This window comes from Cyprinodon variegatus, unplaced genomic scaffold, assembly GCF_000732505.1.
Source record: "Cyprinodon variegatus isolate N-32 unplaced genomic scaffold, C_variegatus-1.0 Scaffold78, whole genome shotgun sequence".
Lineage (NCBI taxonomy): Eukaryota > Metazoa > Chordata > Actinopteri > Cyprinodontiformes > Cyprinodontidae > Cyprinodon > Cyprinodon variegatus.
This window is the reverse complement of record NW_015150531.1, coordinates 1,752,822-1,770,357: the sequence shown is the minus strand read 5'-3', so window position 1 is coordinate 1,770,357 and position 17,536 is coordinate 1,752,822. Positions and strand designations below refer to the sequence as shown.

At 39.3% G+C, this 17,536-nt stretch overlaps 1 protein-coding gene across 1 annotated transcript in view; it reads right to left on the bottom strand.

The window, feature by feature from the left end:
* pola1 (polymerase (DNA directed), alpha 1, catalytic subunit) overlaps window positions 1-17,536 on the bottom strand; it is a 58,524-nt gene that overhangs the window by 17,651 nt on the left and 23,337 nt on the right. The window contains exons 27-34 of the mRNA XM_015372933.1: window positions 13,378-13,410; window positions 12,111-12,203; window positions 11,819-12,024; window positions 11,587-11,719; window positions 11,357-11,488; window positions 11,098-11,272; window positions 9,957-10,138; window positions 6,547-6,678 (exon numbers count right to left, since the gene is read on the bottom strand). Coding sequence (XP_015228419.1) covers window positions 6,547-6,678; window positions 9,957-10,138; window positions 11,098-11,272; window positions 11,357-11,488; window positions 11,587-11,719; window positions 11,819-12,024; window positions 12,111-12,203; window positions 13,378-13,410 — 1,086 coding nt within the window. The remainder of the gene's footprint in view (window positions 1-6,546; window positions 6,679-9,956; window positions 10,139-11,097; window positions 11,273-11,356; window positions 11,489-11,586; window positions 11,720-11,818; window positions 12,025-12,110; window positions 12,204-13,377; window positions 13,411-17,536) is intronic.

The following is a 17,536-nucleotide window of genomic DNA, read 5'->3' as shown; positions in this document are numbered from 1 at the left end:
GTGGAAACACAACGAATGTAAGGGCTCATCTAGCTAGCTACCACCCAGCTGTTACGGCGCGGCTACCGCGCCCTCCTGCCACACAGTCGTGGGGCGGCTCATGTCGGTGCCAGTCGACAGCTTGGAGTCGGCGAAGCCTTTGCTCTAATCGCTAAGTACAGCAGAGACAGTGACAGACATTAACGCCTAAAAGCCGCTGTTAACGGTACCTGGTTGAAGAGATGGTGCCATTTTCCACTGTGGAGAAACCTGCATTCCGGTCGCTCCTCCAATGAGCGCACCGTCCGAGAGGGTTTTCAGTGTTGCTGGAAATGTTTTCACCCCTCTCAGATCCTCTCAAACCACAAAAGGTTAACATGCTGGTTTTCCTTGCCCGCAACAAGGACATGGCTGAGCTTTAAATCACAGTCATTTGTTTGTGTGTGAATTAAGAATTATGGTGCCTGTTACATCTAATTTTGTATAGGCGCACTTGGAAAAAAAAAAAGTACTTGTTTTTTCTTAATTAAAGATGCTGAAGTCAAACCTGCCTTTAAAAGTTCAGCCTTCTTCTGAATTTTGTTAAGTTCAGTCAGAGAAATGAGGCATATCTGTGCCATCACTGCCGTTTGATCTGCGTTCAATAAAGTTTATAAAATTGCCATGTCTTTTTTCTAATGACTTTTTTTTTATGTTTAAGCGCCATGTTTCAAAGGAAATTTTGTCATGTAGTTGGTAATTTAACAATATACAAACACATTTGCAAAATATATAAATTAGAACAAAGAAAAAAAAGATGGTGCAATAATATCGCATATTGCAATATTAAGCCTCCTTGAATAATCACAGGGGGAATTCCTCAACCGCGACATCCCTACTTACTAATTGTGTGTAAAGAAAAACAGGAAATTAATTATCTCATAGGCAAATATGAAAGAATAAAAATTGATGTAGGGCTAATAGTGAAAATAACAAAAAAAGAGGTTTTACTACTTATAACATGGCATCCTTTGCAGTTCAATTGAAAGAAAAACAGAATAAGAGGGAAAGATATAAAAAGTCAAACAGTGCGATTACTTAGTTGCGCAAGCCTGCCCTATTCCCTGTTTCATTTTTAAGAATGAGAGGGGGAAGTGTGAGTCAGTGCAAGGAAATGGCTTCCTAAGTTCTAGTCAATCAGAAATAAAAAGGATGCTGCGTACCAGATAATGCAGCTATTTCAATGCACTTAGCACCTAAATCATAACATGCAGCAATCAGTTAGCTGGTGATCAGAATCTGATCATCTTCCCTCGATCATCTTTGATTGATAAGATTAAAGACTGCAGATTAAAACCTCTTTTGTTTTAGTTTGTAAATGTATTTCTAAAACTTTGTTTTTAGACATCAGAATTCAGACAAAAGGTAAAGAAATCATGATTCATTAAAGAGGTCTCTTTATTTTTTGTTCAATTCATAACAGATAACTTTAGTAATAAATCATTGGATGGGATCTCTATTGATAGTTAGAAAAAGTTTTTAATGCTTTATTAAATTGACATCCTTTTTAAATACTTAAGTAAAATAGACTATACCCTAATGAAGACCATTGTGGTCATCTAAGGTGCTTTGGACTTCCTGGACTTGATAAAGTGCTAAGTAAGGAGGTCATTTACCATTTTAGTCAAAGCCTCCTTCGAAGGCTTTCAAGAAAGAAATTAAGGTTCTTCAAATTGATTTAATAAAGATATGTATTCTTTTTTTGTCAGTTTCCAACTGTTTAAATTATTAAGCGACAAAGAAGCTGCTCTCCAATCTAAAAGTGAACTAGAGGAAAGCCTTTCTCTGATGTGATTCCTGCAAGAATCTCCAAAGTCCCACAAACGGACCAGAAAGGCCGCTGTCTGGTTTTTGTTTCATCAGTCTGTATTTGCAGCTCCAAGGAGACCCGAGCTGAAAACCGGTCCACTTTACAAACACACCCTCACACAGACTCGCAGAGTGAAAAGAGCTCAAACGGCTCCACTTTGTACCTCCTCCGCTTAATCAAAGCTTCACTATTCAACAATTTGACCTTTTGTTCAAAACAGGATTATCACCTTCTCTGGTCTTCATTCACCCTTCTCTTTATCCTCCCCCCCTCCGCCCCCTTTCTTCCATGGCCCCCTCAGCCCGTATCCAGGGGCGACCCGCATGACGAGGGTAATTGCAATAATTTGTTAAATGCCATGGCAACCGTAGTTAGATGGGAGGGGTTAAAAACAACAACAACAAAAAAAAAAAAGCAGGGAGGGTTGGGTGGATAAGGAAACAAACAAATCTCTCATTTAGCCAAAAAGGAAGGTTGGAGACGACGAAAGGACGGCGTGTGTGTGTGTGGGACAGAGACAGCTAGATGGGAACAAGTGTTTGCTCATTCTCAGGGTGCTGGTTTATTGATAATCATGGAGGCAATGGTGAGGAGGGGGAAAAGAGGTAATTTCCCTAATGATTAATGTGTCTCTGGTCCTGTTTCCAGATACACACACACCCAGGAGCTTTCACTCTCTTTGGACGGACAAACAGCTCTATTTGAACTCTCCCTCGGCCTGAAAGGAATCCTTAATTACACAATATCATCCCTCTTCATTGCCCCGCTGTGTGTGCTGTGTCCACTGTGGTTCAGCCTACAGTGGTGTGTACATCTGAGGGAGTGTGTGTGTGTGTGTTGCTGTGTGACATGTAAGCATTCAGTGGTAGCAGCTGTTTCACACATAATAACAAAGGGGCTGTGGGGGGACTTGGTCCCCTCACATTCACCACACTAATTGATTTCTGTTCAGCGCTGTGGGAGAATTACTAGACCCCCCTAAAAAAAAAAGACGCACACTCTTACAGACACAGCATTCCACACACACTTAAAACCAAGGTGTTGGAAGCTGCCCCGGTGAGAGAGAAACGACACAGGCATCCAGTTTAATTTATCCTCTGGCTACGGTGACCACACAGACCTTTATGCTTCTGCACATCCCATGGTCCTTAGCCCCCCCATGCTAACAACTGAATATAAAAAAAATGATGAGAGAGTATATATTGCTCTAATAAACTAAATAGAGAGAGTTTGAGATGTCCAGAAGACAGTTTTTTTGCACAGGAGGCTGAACAAACTTAAAAGGATTTAGCAGGAAAAGTTGCAATAAGCTATTAAGTCATTTGCTTCTGAGATCAGAAACTTAGTTGTAAATTACAATAAAGATATTCAAACTTTGTTAGTTAATTCAGGATTGTCCACAAAAAAAATGCAATAACCTTAATTTATCAAGGATCTACACTCGATAAATAACGTGAGTTATAAAAGTGTGACTTTATTGTTTGTTTTCCAAACAAAACTTTGACAAATGTATCTTTTCTTTGTGTCCTTCCAGTCCCCTGGAACTGGATACATTGTAATGCATCTCCTTAAGGTGGGCATGGATTGTATTGTTCAGCTACAGCTTTTGTTGTACAATAAAACCACAGGGTGTAAAACTAATCTTTTCTTAAACTGTACAGCCCAATGCTCTGATGTAATCCAACTGCTCACATTGTACTTCCAAATTGCATATCAGACTCCGACCCGTAGAGAGATGGCACTGGTCGGATTTGCTTATCCAGAAGTAAAGACAGAGAAGAAGGAGAATTCGCTTGTTTGCACATGGGTAAGCGTATGCTAGAGTTGAAGCAGAGCTACAAGCCGATTTAGGCTCACAATCAACTCAGGAGATTGAATTTCCGACTGAATTTCAAATATGTTTGATTGTCATCGGACTATACGACTGCAGATCGGGAGGCTGCTGTGAGTGGCCGATCGGTCCCCTGTGTATTACACACCACAGGATGCACGATGAAGTTGAAAAATCGACCAAAAAAGGGCACAAAATCCTACAGTGTATGCCCGTCCTTAGTAATAAACTATAAGCTAAATCAAACTCTGCATAAATTCATGTGTTCAGTGAAATGGTTCAGATTATCACTAAAGATCATTGCTCATAAAGGTGGCTAGATCTGTCAAATATCCACTTTTTGATTGACTTGCAAAATAGTACATGTCCACATCCTCACTAAAGGGAGGATTATACTTCTGCAACTGAACAAATCACATATCGCTTGCGTCTGGTCGCGACCAGATTTGCTGGTATGCTTCTGCAACGTTGGTCAGGAGTTTCTAGGGACGCACAGCAGTTTCCCACCAAAGCGCTAGGGGGAGGCTATTCGAGAACTTGCAAGAACTTCCGGGGATGCTCACGAGAACTTCTTCATTGTTGTTTTTTCAAAAACAACAATAGCGCGTCTGGAAGATATCACGGTCACGGAGATGGATCTAGAGTATCCATTGTTGTTGTTCCTCGGTTTTTAAACATGGTACGCCCCGGCATCGAGAAGGACGACCACACAGATAGTGCTTTTTGTCTGCGCACTTCCGCTTGAGGTCTGCGCGGGTTTGCGGCCATCCGATGTGTAGTCAGGATTATTTTGACGTGCGCAACGACGGTTGCAGAGCCTCTGAGTGGGTGTCGTGGTTGTGCACAGAGACAGATTTGCAGAAGCTATCCATCAGAAGTATAAATTGGCCTTAAGATTCATGCTAGCAATAACGTCCTGCTTTTTCTCGGCAGCAACAGTCAGAATTGGTGAGAAGATGGAAGGACTACAGCCAGTGCAAATCCTAGAAAACACTTTGAAAGGCTGCAAAGGCTCATAGATGTTAACCTTCCAGCAAACCGATAACCATCAACATACATTGAGATACAATGGGTTGTTTAGACTAACCCATAATCATATGGTAGAATGGCCTAGTCAAAGTCCAGCCCATAAATCCAAATGGGAATCTGCTTATATATGTCATCAAACAAACATAACTGAACTTAAGAAGTGGTCCAGGTGTGAAAAATCCAGATGTGCAAAGTTTATAGAGCGTTACCTTAAAACCTTTCTGTACCTGCAGCACAAGACGTCGCTAACTCAGATTATTGATTATTATCAGGTTATTGAGATGTACGAATCTCAGCTCAAGATATTTTAAAACACACCTTTTCACAGACTGTACATAGCTTGATCTTCGCCTTTAACAAATCCCAGCACTCTCCTATCTCACTGTGCAGGTGGGGATCAACTTATTTTAAGAATTTCTCTTTAAAGACACGTCTCTGTTTCTAAGCACGGTGGGAAAATCACTTTTAACAAAAAATAAAAAAATCAAATAAATAAAACAGTGTTTAAGTCGAAGAAATGTGTCAGAAGCTCGGGGAGGGAGTTAATGCACTCAACCCACATTGAACAATCAATATGTGCAGAAGTCTAAATAGATATGATGTATTAAGCCATAGATACATTTTGTATGAGCTGCATTTTATGTTGGTGGTTAATAAATATACAACCATAGAATATATGGAGAAAATTATGAGCTTAAAGTAAAAGGAAGATAAATAGAAACATAAAGCTGCCATTGTTCCAGGTCTGAAGCTGAGCGTGATAACTCCAACAACTCCTGGCAGAGTTTCTCCTCATTTTCTACTCACAGTGCATTCTGTGGCTGAAAATGTCAGCCACACTGCCCTGCTGAGGTTTTCTTCTTTCCTCTAACATCTTTATGACGGTTTCTCTTACCGAAGCTGCATCTGTTGGATCCCCCATTGTTTCTGAGCAGACTGTTAACATTTGAGAAGAACCTTCAGGAAGTTTTCATTGCACCATTTTATATCACAGCTTTTTATAAGACTACTGCTTTCTGTAAGCTTAAGCCCTGATTAAATTTATTTAAGAATAGGCGTATTTTGCCCAAAAATGGCTGGTAAAAGGAGGGAAACTGACAGGTGATTGGAAGCAGCTGATTTTAAGCTTGATCAACTGGCTATCCCACACTTTCCCGATCACTGAAAGCACCATATGTAAATCCTACCATGTTTCTCTGACAGAGTAAAGAAGCTTCAAACTTGTGCATTTGGTGCATTTGGTATCATATAGTTAGCATAGGGATGGAAGAAGCTATTTGACAGGTAACTATATTTCTAAACTAGGTCTACTTTTCACTCTGGCTGATAGTGAACGAGGGAAGACAGATAGCAGGAGGATTGAGTCCATTGCAGCAATCTACACTAGCTTCCAGCCTCACCCATCAAACAGAATGGATTTGAAAAGGTCTTATCAAAATATCTGTGAAGGAAACTGTCTGTATTCCCTTAAAAATACAGATGGAAACTCTAGTTTTACCAATGCTTACTATGCTAATCTAAAATACCAGAGAAAGATGAATAAATAAACATGCATAATCATTGGATACATCTTTAAAAATATCACTAAACAGTTTCCTCTGCTCCAAAAATAAATAACTTAATCAATTCAGTTCAGGAAGAGGATGACACTATATATTTTAAATGCTTTTATCTTCAATTATTATAGTTTTTAAAGGAACTAAAAATCTGCACAACAAAAAATTATAAAAATTGCCAATTGAAAAAAAAGGCAACACATGCCTGCATCTTTTTTCTTGCTTGTGCATTTATATATATAGAAAAAAACATTCATGATACATTTATTAAGATTTACAATACATCGCTGAAATATACTTACAGAGTAGTATTTTCTGATGTGCCGACGGATGTCGAGAAGCACCTTGTTGCTTATGTTGACAATATGATCAATAGGATGGTCCGTACAGGGGATGTGACAGCAACGCACCAAACTGGGCTCCACTTTATCACCCTGAAAAAGAAAACATTTCAATATTACGAATATGAAAACCAAAACCAAACCTTTTTTTTTTTTTTTTCCAGAAATCGCAGCAAACACCTTGTTACGGGTGAAATGACATGCTCTGCATCAAGGACAATAGTAGAAAACAGCAACACCAAAAATTAATCCTAATTTTTTCCTTTAAAAACAACTGAAACTAAAAGCAGAGAGCAAAAGATACACAATGCATCATTTTACATCTTTCCTTTGTATCTGAGGACGGTGATGACAGCGGCTTAAAGGTTAACCAATGACAATAATCTCACTCTGCTTTGCATAAACAGAGTATTTATTACAGAAATTATTCAAGCTCACGCTTTACTCCTTTAATCACAAAAAGCAGTTATGTATTGCAACATGAAAAATGGTCCATTAACATTAAACCACCACCAAAGAACATGTCAAACACTGACAATATAAAAGCTCAAACTACACCCCCCAACCCCCCATGCACGCTAAATTTTAACATTATTGTTAACCTGAAGAAAACAGGTCGGCATAACCCCCTCTGAACTGGCCACCTGACAGGAGGGCTTATAGTTAATGCAATGAAGAAAGAAAGCCAAGCTACACAATAATTACATTAAATGCAATGACTTTCAACACTTGCCCCTTGGAACCTTCACTCCATTTACCTGTCGTATTGACAGCAGTAAAAAGAAAGGTTTCTGCAGAGAAGTCATTGACAGGAGAGCAAGCAAGTGACACCCTGCTGCAGGCGATGAAGAGGGATTTTTGTTTGCCTGCATCACGTCTTTTTTAGAGTAGCAACTACAATCAAATTTGACAGTCTGACTCGACTTTTTGGAAATTCTCTAAAAAGGGCCCGCCTGACAACCTTCCCCAGGGTTCAATATTAGCCCATTTTAAACCTCTTACCTTTCCGGGATTCAACTCAAAGTGGAAGTTTCAAAGTAGACACTTAAAATAGAAGCCAAATATATTTAAAGTTTATTTTTATTTGATTTCAACCAACCGGCAAACTAATTGGATATGAACAGGCCCACGAGAATCAACGCAGTATATCGGCTTTCTCCAAAAATAATAAACCTGTATTCTCTTTTAGCAGTAACCAACACAATGACAAAAGAAATGTTAAATGTTTATTATTCACCCATTGTTCTCCTTCTGACATTGTCCCAGACTAGTTGGTAAAATCCTGAGATTGTTTTATCTTCTCTTATTGCACTGAAATGCAACAAAACCTTTACTTCAAATGTTATATTTACTTCCTGAGGGGCATGCAGCACAATGCTGCTCGATAGAAACAGTAAAGGGAGAGAGATCTGTGTTTTCAAGTTGTCACTAAAGTCTCCAATGCCAAGGGGAAAAAAGTCTCTAAATTTGTCGAAACTCGTTTTTTTCAAACGAAGGCATTAAAAGGCTGTGAAAAGATGCTAAATATTACAATAAAGTTCCTCAGTTGAAAACAGTGTCTGTCTGCAGCTGTTTGACAGCTTTGTGTATTGGAGAGAGGCATGTGGAAGGAAGCTGAAACAGTAGTCTTTAATATTTATGACATTCATGAAAAATTTAGACTTTAGTATCTAAAATGAAAGTTTAAACACACAAGCATAACAAAACCCAGTTTGGGTGTTATTTATTGTACTTTAAAGTTGATTGTAACCAAAGATGAAGACTTGGACTTCACTGGAATCAGAAATTTTGTCTTGGAAATGGGTTAAACTACACCTGAAACAGACCTACATACAAATCATGAAATATTAAAGAGTAACTCGGCTGTCTATTAAACTAAATTGCAGTAGTCATTGTGGTGTTTGTTGCTTCTACCATTTTTTAAATTATAATAAACTAACTATAAAATAATCGACTGATTAGAAGCAATATTTAATGGGATACAAGTTTACAAGTGTCATCTATTGGCAATCTGAATGGAGATGCTTTGGCATCAATCATTGATGCAATTTCATAGCATTAGTGTTGCATTAAGGGTTTGTCCAAAGATCCAGCAGTTGTAATGTGTCGGGAGCTTTCCTCCCTCCATATTTTCCCTGCTTAATTTCCTCTTCTTCTTTTTGTCTAGATGAAGGCAGCCTCCCATCTTCCCACTCCACAATCTCCTCCCCCCTTAGCTTTATCTTCCTCGTTTCATTCCAGACTTCATTTTGATGTGCGACCCCTCCTACTCCCAACCAAACAAGTTGGACCTACTAAAAATGATCCACAAATGACTTGTCAGATAATTCATCAGGAAGCAGATTATTAGAACCGAAAACATCCACCGTTTTCATGTGAAATTTCTTTGACAACCCAATGTCATCTTTACATTCCCACAGCTTAACCAGTCTTGGGTTTGATAATACGCAGCTTTCTCTTTTAACTGCCCACACAGGATACCCAGCGCTCTTTCCCCCTCCATCAACAAGTTTCCTCCCCTGTCTGTCCTCTATCGCGTATCACCGCCTACTCCAGCCATCTCTGGCTCCGTGTCAGTGCTGGAGTCAAGGCCCAGCCGTCCTCCCCTCTCACAGAGCTGTTAAACTGTGTTAACCACCTTAATTAACTTACAGTCTTATCAGTTTGCAGCATGTCTGCCTGCATACCAGTCCCAGAACACGTGGTGGAGTAGGATGAGCGCCCAATTATTTGTTATTTGAAAGTTTTGAAACGATTCAGGCTGAATATTTCTGTCTCTCTGTTATTAGTAGATCACTTCTGACGTTCTGATGGAAACATGCCTCTCGTTGAAACATGGTTTAAATATCTCATCCTTTTACGGTAAATTAGACTCTCTGTTTTTTTTTATTCCATGCAACTTGCAATGCTCGTCAGTTTTATTAGAGCCTTTCAGATGAGAAAAAGCTGCGTGCCCTGGTCCTCATTAGAAGCTGATAACACTCCAACTCAGGACCTTGGCCTGACAAATGGTAGGAGATGAGTGTGTACATGTGTGCGAGTGTGTGTCCAGAGTGCTGTGGGGTTAAGGGAAGGCTTTTCAAGTTGCGGAGTCCAAACTATGCCAATGAAAACAGAGTCCGCTGCGGAGCCAGGCAGCTGTCTAAAAATACAGCTGGAGACACAATATGGAGGATGGTAAAAACATGAATCCCTCCCAGGAAGGTTTGCTAAAAAGGCCTTCATAGACACCCACACAGACACTCCTTATTTGAGCCTTTAAAGGATAGCACATAAAGAGCACACCTCTGGTTCTTTCATATCTCAACTCTTCTCACCCAAGAAAATACTTTGTGAATTAGGGAGATAGTGTGGGGTTCTGGTTCACTCACCGCTCCTTCAAACACGTTGTCGTAGATGTTATCAGTGCCACACTGAGGACAGGTGAAGGTGAACCTCTCACAGTCCTTATAGCGCTCCTCGTCGTTCAGCTGGACCGGAGCTCCCAGCGTGCCGTCGGCCTCTTCCTCCCTCTGATACTGCTGCTGGGATCTGAACTGACTCGGGTCCAGACCTGAAACAGACGACACCTTTCACTCCTGGTGCTTTAAAGTGTTTTCACCGATGAGATACAGTGATCTGAAGTCCAGTTAATAAACCTTGATTTGATCTAAATCAATATAAATATGAATTTTATTCCATAATATTTGGCATCTAGAGCAGAAATATTTAAAACAAAAAATATTCTTTATATCATTAACTAGAGAAAAATTCAAATTTCTATTTGAGCTTAGTTGTTAAGTTTTTGATTCTGCACAAGATCCAAAGCACCATTAGAGAAACACCAGGCCCACAGCATCACAGATCCTCTGCTATACTTAACAATAGGAATGAAACACTTTTTCTATATATCCATCATTTTATCCAAAAAATCATCATCTCAAATAAAGTCCCATAAATTCACAAAAATACTTTTTAGGCGCGTCTGAGTTGGTTTTTGGCTTTTGAGGAAAAAGGTTGATGCGCTAAACAGGAGAACTTGGAGAACTTTTACCTCACATGATCAGCTGTTTCTGCTGTCGGCGTCTTCCCAGCTGTTCTTATCTTGGGAAGCAACATCACCATTACTAGCTGACATGTTAACGCAAGATTGCCTGTTTCACAACGCATTCCTTAAAGCTTTCCTCCATTACTGATATGTGGTCAGTGCTCGACTGCAGCCTCTCCTTCCGTTTACCACAGTCATGTGTGACGACGTAATATAGGCAACGACGTATATGCCTAGCGTTGCTTGGTCAAATCAAACAGAAACATCGCGGATCCCCCTTTTCAACCTTTAAAACTTTGTTTAAAAATCAAATTTAGGTTGGATGTAAATGGGGCTACTGAGACCGGAGCAGTCCAGTTAAAGCTAAGACACATATTTCTGTTTAGGATCGCAGGCTTTTTCCTGGGATGCCTCCCTGGTTGCTAACAAGAGAGCAGTCGAATGTAGGTAAAAGAAAAATCTATCATAATATGTAATGCCCTTACCCAGCCACGTGGCTATGAGTACACTATCGATCCCCTCAATGGGGTCACAGATGCGGGAAACTACAGGATGGACCTGCTGGGCCAGGTAGTACTGTGTGTCCACGCTGAGACCCTCCTGCTTCTGAAGCTGCTCCAGAGCGTAGGCTCTCTGACTGGCTGCTAATGTGGAGCCGTCCTGGAAGACAATATCAGAGCACTTAGGAGATAAGCTGTGAATTAGAATCACTGAGGAATATCTTTATATATTAAATCCATGCACCTTGCAAATGAGGTAAGAGATTGTATCTCCGGCTTTGACACGGTGGCCTCCCTGCGAGTTTATCCACAGAGCAACATGCACATGGGGGAGACTCTTCTTATCCGGATAGTCCTGAGGATCCTTCGTCAGTGCCTGAACAAAAAGGAGAAAATAAGACAAAACAAAAGAAAAATGCTGAATAATAACTGAAAGAGGTTTACATTTTCTCCCAAAGCATACAGCACATTTACCTTGTGTATCTCGTACTGGTTGAGCGGTATGTCACCATTTGCTACCTTCTCACCAACCTCCACCAGATGCTTCTGGATGTTCTCCACGATGACATCACGACTCTGGTCTGACAGGATCTGACCAATCACGTAGCTGGGAGCAGAGAAGATGAGTCATCTTCCAAAACCACAGATAATAAAATTCTTTCTGAACACTATTTTCCAGAAGGCCGGTTTGTAATCCTAAACATACTTGCCGCATTCCTTGGCCAGACCACACCAATCCCTGCGGACGATGTCCAAGCCTTTCAGCTCCTGCTTTACGCTGTATCGCCCTTCGCCCTGCTGCTCCACCACAAGCGCGGCATACTTTTTTTTCTTCAGCAGTAAAAGTGACTTAAAAACTCCATCAATGTCGATCTCCAGGAGTTTGTAGAGCTTGTTGACCTCTGCCTTTACCTAAATGGTGTACAGGGATAACTTGAGAAACGACAAAAACGGCTATAAAGAGACCTTATATTGAACTGATCTGTACGCATGAAAACCTTATTTCCAAGTTTGAAGACTTCTTCAAGTGATTTGCTGTTGGTGTTGATCATGATTGAGTCAGTGTCGCCATAAATGACCTCCAGATTCATCTGAGTCACAAACCAGAAAGATAAAAGCAGACATTTACCGGTACATGATAATCCCTCAGAACTGATAGAAATAAACAGCAGTTGTACTCTTTTATGCAGTATATACTTGATATGCAGGAAAACAAAGCAGTAAGTGAGGATTTATAAAGCATGAGCATATTCTGAGCAATTGAATTTGTAATCATGGCAGTGATTCCATTTATAAAACTCAACTAAAAAGATAAGGCTATAATAATAAAGATTATTAAAAGTAAAGCGATTTGGTTTAATTATTCTGATTTGAATACACAACATTTAGCACAATGAGACAAAATATTAAGCTAATTAACCTCTTAATATCTACCTCATTTTGGGAAATTCTTGCCTATTTTGCATACCCAAATGGAAAAGCAAATAACTTAGGAACTGTAAACCCAAGTTACATGTGTGATACAGTATTTGAAAGCTAACCCCTTCTAGTTTCTGAATATATACATGAAAATTGGGTGAGTTAAACACCCAAGCTGCATCAGCTCAAACAAGACTCAAAGTTGTTTTTTTAATTCTCAAAAATAATATGTCTTTTTTGAACAGCAATTACAAAGACATGCTTACTTGTTGTGGCTGCTTTGGCATGGTACATTTTGACATGCTGGTATATCTGTGTTAATTGTGCTTTGGTGCTCGCTATATCCTTAAAATGAACTATGTGGTTGAATTGTGGAGAATCGAAGCTTTCCATCGATGTCTAACATGTCTATATTGGTAAACATTTTACCAGTGTAATTGTCATGCATTTTGAGTTATTATTGTAAATGCTTTAAAACGGTGGGTTTAGAGAGGTTAAGTTTAGCTTCTTATTTGTTATTTTTTTGTATAGAATGTCATCTCCTTTTGCTATTCTCCTTTTTAAAGAGTGAACCCAGAAAAACCAGCAGATGATATCTGGATAATTTGCTATGGTAGCTGGCCTGCAGTCTGTTACTTTACAGTATTAGCTTTAACTACTAGCTGCTGGGGTCATTTAATGGCTTTCTGCTCATAACAGGATGTCTCATTAGAATTATTGAATTTTCTTCCATAGTCTGCTGGGATATATAGAAGAAAAACCAGAAAATAAAAAATAATTACAGCAACAAGAGAGCAAGGAAATTAACTGGACTTTTAGAGTTTAAAGAGTTTGTTTATAACCTACCCTCTGAACCATGTCCTTGGTGTGCATCAGAATCTAAGGGAAAGAAAAAGAAAAAAAAAGCTGCATGATTAAACACAAGAATCATACAACAATGCCGCTCGTATAAAAGCTCCGTAAACAAACAAATCACTCAGAGACAAACGATGATTAAATATTAAGCTTCCATTTTATTGACTGAGTTTGTGTGTGTGTGTGACTGTGCTTGTTCATTCAAGTAAACACCAAGGCTAGAGCAGGTGAGTTGCTTTTAAATGGGGGATAATTGGCTAAGAGGGCAATTATGAGAGCGTGCTGTGACAGGCGTCTTTTTTAGCCCACACGCACGCACACCTTGAAGGCTCGTAATGGCCTTTATAACCAGCGGGGTGGGTGTCAGAAATAAGAGGAATCTGTTAACGCAGGTTGTCCGACATGTGTAAGAGAGCGAGGAAGGCGCTGAGCTGCAGAGCGATCCTAACAGGTGGGGTCTCCGTGGAAGAGGGGGTCATTGGGTCATTAATCTAAGGATGGGGGAGGAGGGGGGTTCAAAGCGATGGAACGCAGTGTGACCTGTCACCAGCAATCTGCTCCTCAATCAACCGCGGCCGCATATATACAACACTCAAACTCACACTGTGATCCATGTGGGGACAAGGACGCGGCTATTTCAGAGTGTGAGAAAGGGGCGGGGCTGGGCTTCCACTCCCTGAAATCAGAGTGGGATGTAAGCATGCTTTATGGCCTGCTACATACCACTGAGCAGCGTGGGGAGTTTGAGTCATTCAGAGAACAGCCTCCTCCATTAGGGACTACAGTCAAGGTCAAGGTCTCTCACCAACCCACCCCCACCCCACACACACACACACACACACACACATCTAAATCTTGGCCAAACAGCATGATTCTGTGTGGTTAATTGATTAAACTGACCAAAAACATATCAAGATTAGGTCCACAAATATCAATAAAACAACCTGTCAAATACAGAAGTTGCTCCATGAGTTGCCAGCTGATATAAAACGCTCTTTAAAAAAGTGCAACATACCCCATGTAATTATTACGACGTGCAGAAATTCCCCTAAAAGCTGCGACAAACGGTCCAAATTTAACAGGACAGATCAACTTGATCGGGCTAATGAGTAGCGGCGATCTGGCATTCATATCTGAGGTTCAACTGGCTCAAGAACATTTGACGGTGTTATCTCTCAGCAATTAAACAGCAAGCAGAGAGAGGTTTAGATTGCACATATAAAAAGACAGAGTGTAAGGACAAGGGCTCAAACATGAGAGCATGAAGTTTGGCAATAAGCAGCAGAGATTCTGTCCATTTCTCAGACGGGGCACTGCTGCATACAAGAAAGGAGTCCTGGAGTGTCACTAAATGCAACATTGCATTTGCGAAGCACCTCTCTAATGCAGCACTTGGTAGAGCAATGCAGTATGCTGCAAGTGCAAAACATTCACACTCTGCATCCCAATAATATATCCGGCAAGCTGAAAGGGCTCTTGATTGATATCCTGATCTAGAGTTTAGCGTCTCAGTCCTGGCAGTGTTGTCGATAACGGCGTTGTGATCATCTATGTGACAAAAAAAAAAAAAAGAAAAAAAAGACTGAAATAGCAAATTAATCACAGCCACAAATTTTGCAAAATTCTGCACGGCCCTACTGCTGAGTTTTGAAGGTTAGTGGATCAAAATCTGCATTTGGCAACAAAGCTGAATTGTATCTGGGGTTAATCAGAGGCACTTCAAAGGACAGAGGGGGTAAACCGACTCCTATTTAGCATAAGTTTGAATATGCAAGTTAAAAGTTCATGCATGCTGTTACACTGTTATTTAAAATTTTATCCCCCTTTTTTAATTAGGTTGTGCAATACATAGTCCATATTATGGAATATTGTACTAATTGATTTAACATGTTCATATATATATATATATATATATATATATATATATATATATATATATATATATATATATATATATATATATATATATATATGTTAAATCAAACTTACTAACTGAATTTAATTTACATTATATTAATTTGATATAAAAAAGTTGTTTAATTGACAGTCTGAAACATTTGCCCAAAATAAATTATAACCCTGACCATTTTAAGGCAGATGGGAAGACAATTAAGCCCAAAGAAAATGCAGCCTTGCATAATTTTGACAGGAACCTTTGCAGTAGTTGTCAGATAATGTTAGAACAGAATCATCCTTCATTGTCCCTTCGCGGGGGAAATTCAGGTGTGCCGGCAGCGAAGTGACAGGCATGTTGAAGCACGCAGATTCACACAAAGGCAAAAAAAAAAAAAAAAAAGTACAAAAATTAGGGGTAAGAGACTGTACAGTGCAGATTTACAGTGTTAATTAAAAAAGAAAAAAGATTCAAAGCAATGTGGAACAAAGTAGGATGATCTCACAAAATCTAGCAACATGTTCGTGGATATTTGTGCAAAAAAATATAATGGACCTATACAACAAATAGAAAAAAGCAGGGATTCAATTATTTATTTAGTTTGCTGACAGCAGTTGGTGGAAGAAGGATCTGTGATATGCTGTCGTGGAAATATGAGGCAGCAGTTTTTCTATTGAAGGAGCTCTCCAGTTCTCAAACAGATTGAGTTGTACTCTCAGTATAACCAAGCTGCTCCCTCAAAGCCTAAGCACTCCAGGTTAATGCTGCCAGTTTGTTGGAATATCCCATTTTCCATGACTGATGGGTCTATACTTTAACGGAAGGGGTCCTGCATATCTTCATCTTCAGGTCAAGAACATCAAGTCACTGGTAGGGAGGTGGAGCAACAACTGACCTCTTGTGTAAACAATTCATTAATTTTAGAAAAAAAGAATAAAAACACAAATTTGTCAGTCCTATTTTTTGTAAACACCTGAAAACAACACAGCAGGTCTGAAGATAGATTTGAAAAGGGAGTCTGGTTTTGAAGCAGTGGACAAGATAGCAATGAAATGAAGAGAATTTGCACCTAATTCAATTATTAAGTAATTAAAAATAAGAAGACCTAATCATTTCCAAGTGTTCTAGCATCTTAAGAGCCTTTAAATACCCGATAATATGAAAACAAAGTGGTAGATGTATTTATATTACTAAAGCTCTAAAATCTCGCCTTTTTCCAGCATCACTTCAGAAAAGGATGAGCTAGACGTCTAGAAAGATCACAGGTAGAAAAATCAATAAAGAGCTAGAGTTAGCGAAAGCAGAATGAGATATTATGGGCAGGAAAGCAAGGTGAGAATTCATTGATGTAATTGATGTGCTGAATCTTTTTAGTTGGTTTTCCATATGCTGCCAGTTAGAGCAGCACCAACAGCTTTGAGGAATGAACTATGTGAAAGACAAGTCGTTTGACCATGACACTGGCATGTGTGCGACTGATGGTGTGTGAGCACTCATCTTTAAACACATACCAACACACACATACTATATAGACCTATGCAAACACATTTCCTCTGGGCGGTAGAAGGATTCCCGAGTGTATGTCTTAAAGCTGATGAGTGCCCTCGTCACCACCGGACGTTCCGCCCATACTGGGCCCGACAACTGAAAAAGCATGAAAGCAAACTCCTTCGGCTTGATGTTGAAAAAATATCTGAAGTTCAAGGAGGCGAGAAGGAATTTTTCCACCACTTGTTTAAAAAAAATTCTTTTAATAATTTGGTTTATTTAGATAGCTTTAAAAAAAAAAAATGTAGAAAAATCTATATATATTTTTCATAATTCCATTTTTCTACAATTGTCAGTTTTTTAGATGTGTTTTTGAATTTAAATTAAAAAATATAACCTTAAAGTTGTCACCCTTATGCTGAAATTAGTCTGATGCGTTCTTAGGAGGGTCATTTACCTTTTGACTGACATCTGGGCTCCTTCTTCCGGGGTTTGTATGGTATATTTAAAGTTGTCAAATTTATGCTATAATAATAAAAATATATTATTTTTTCCCTTGGAAGTCATTTCCCAACTGTCCATCTCTTTTATTTATTCTATGACAAAGTATTTTCTCTCAAAACTTCGGTTTTTACTCTCAGTGTAAAAATACATATATTTTACTCTCAAAATTATTTCCCCTTTCAGATTACTTTTTAAAAACACAAAAATAACTCAATAAACCTATAAAATCACTGGGTTTCCTAAGGTTCCAGCCTCCTCCCCCTC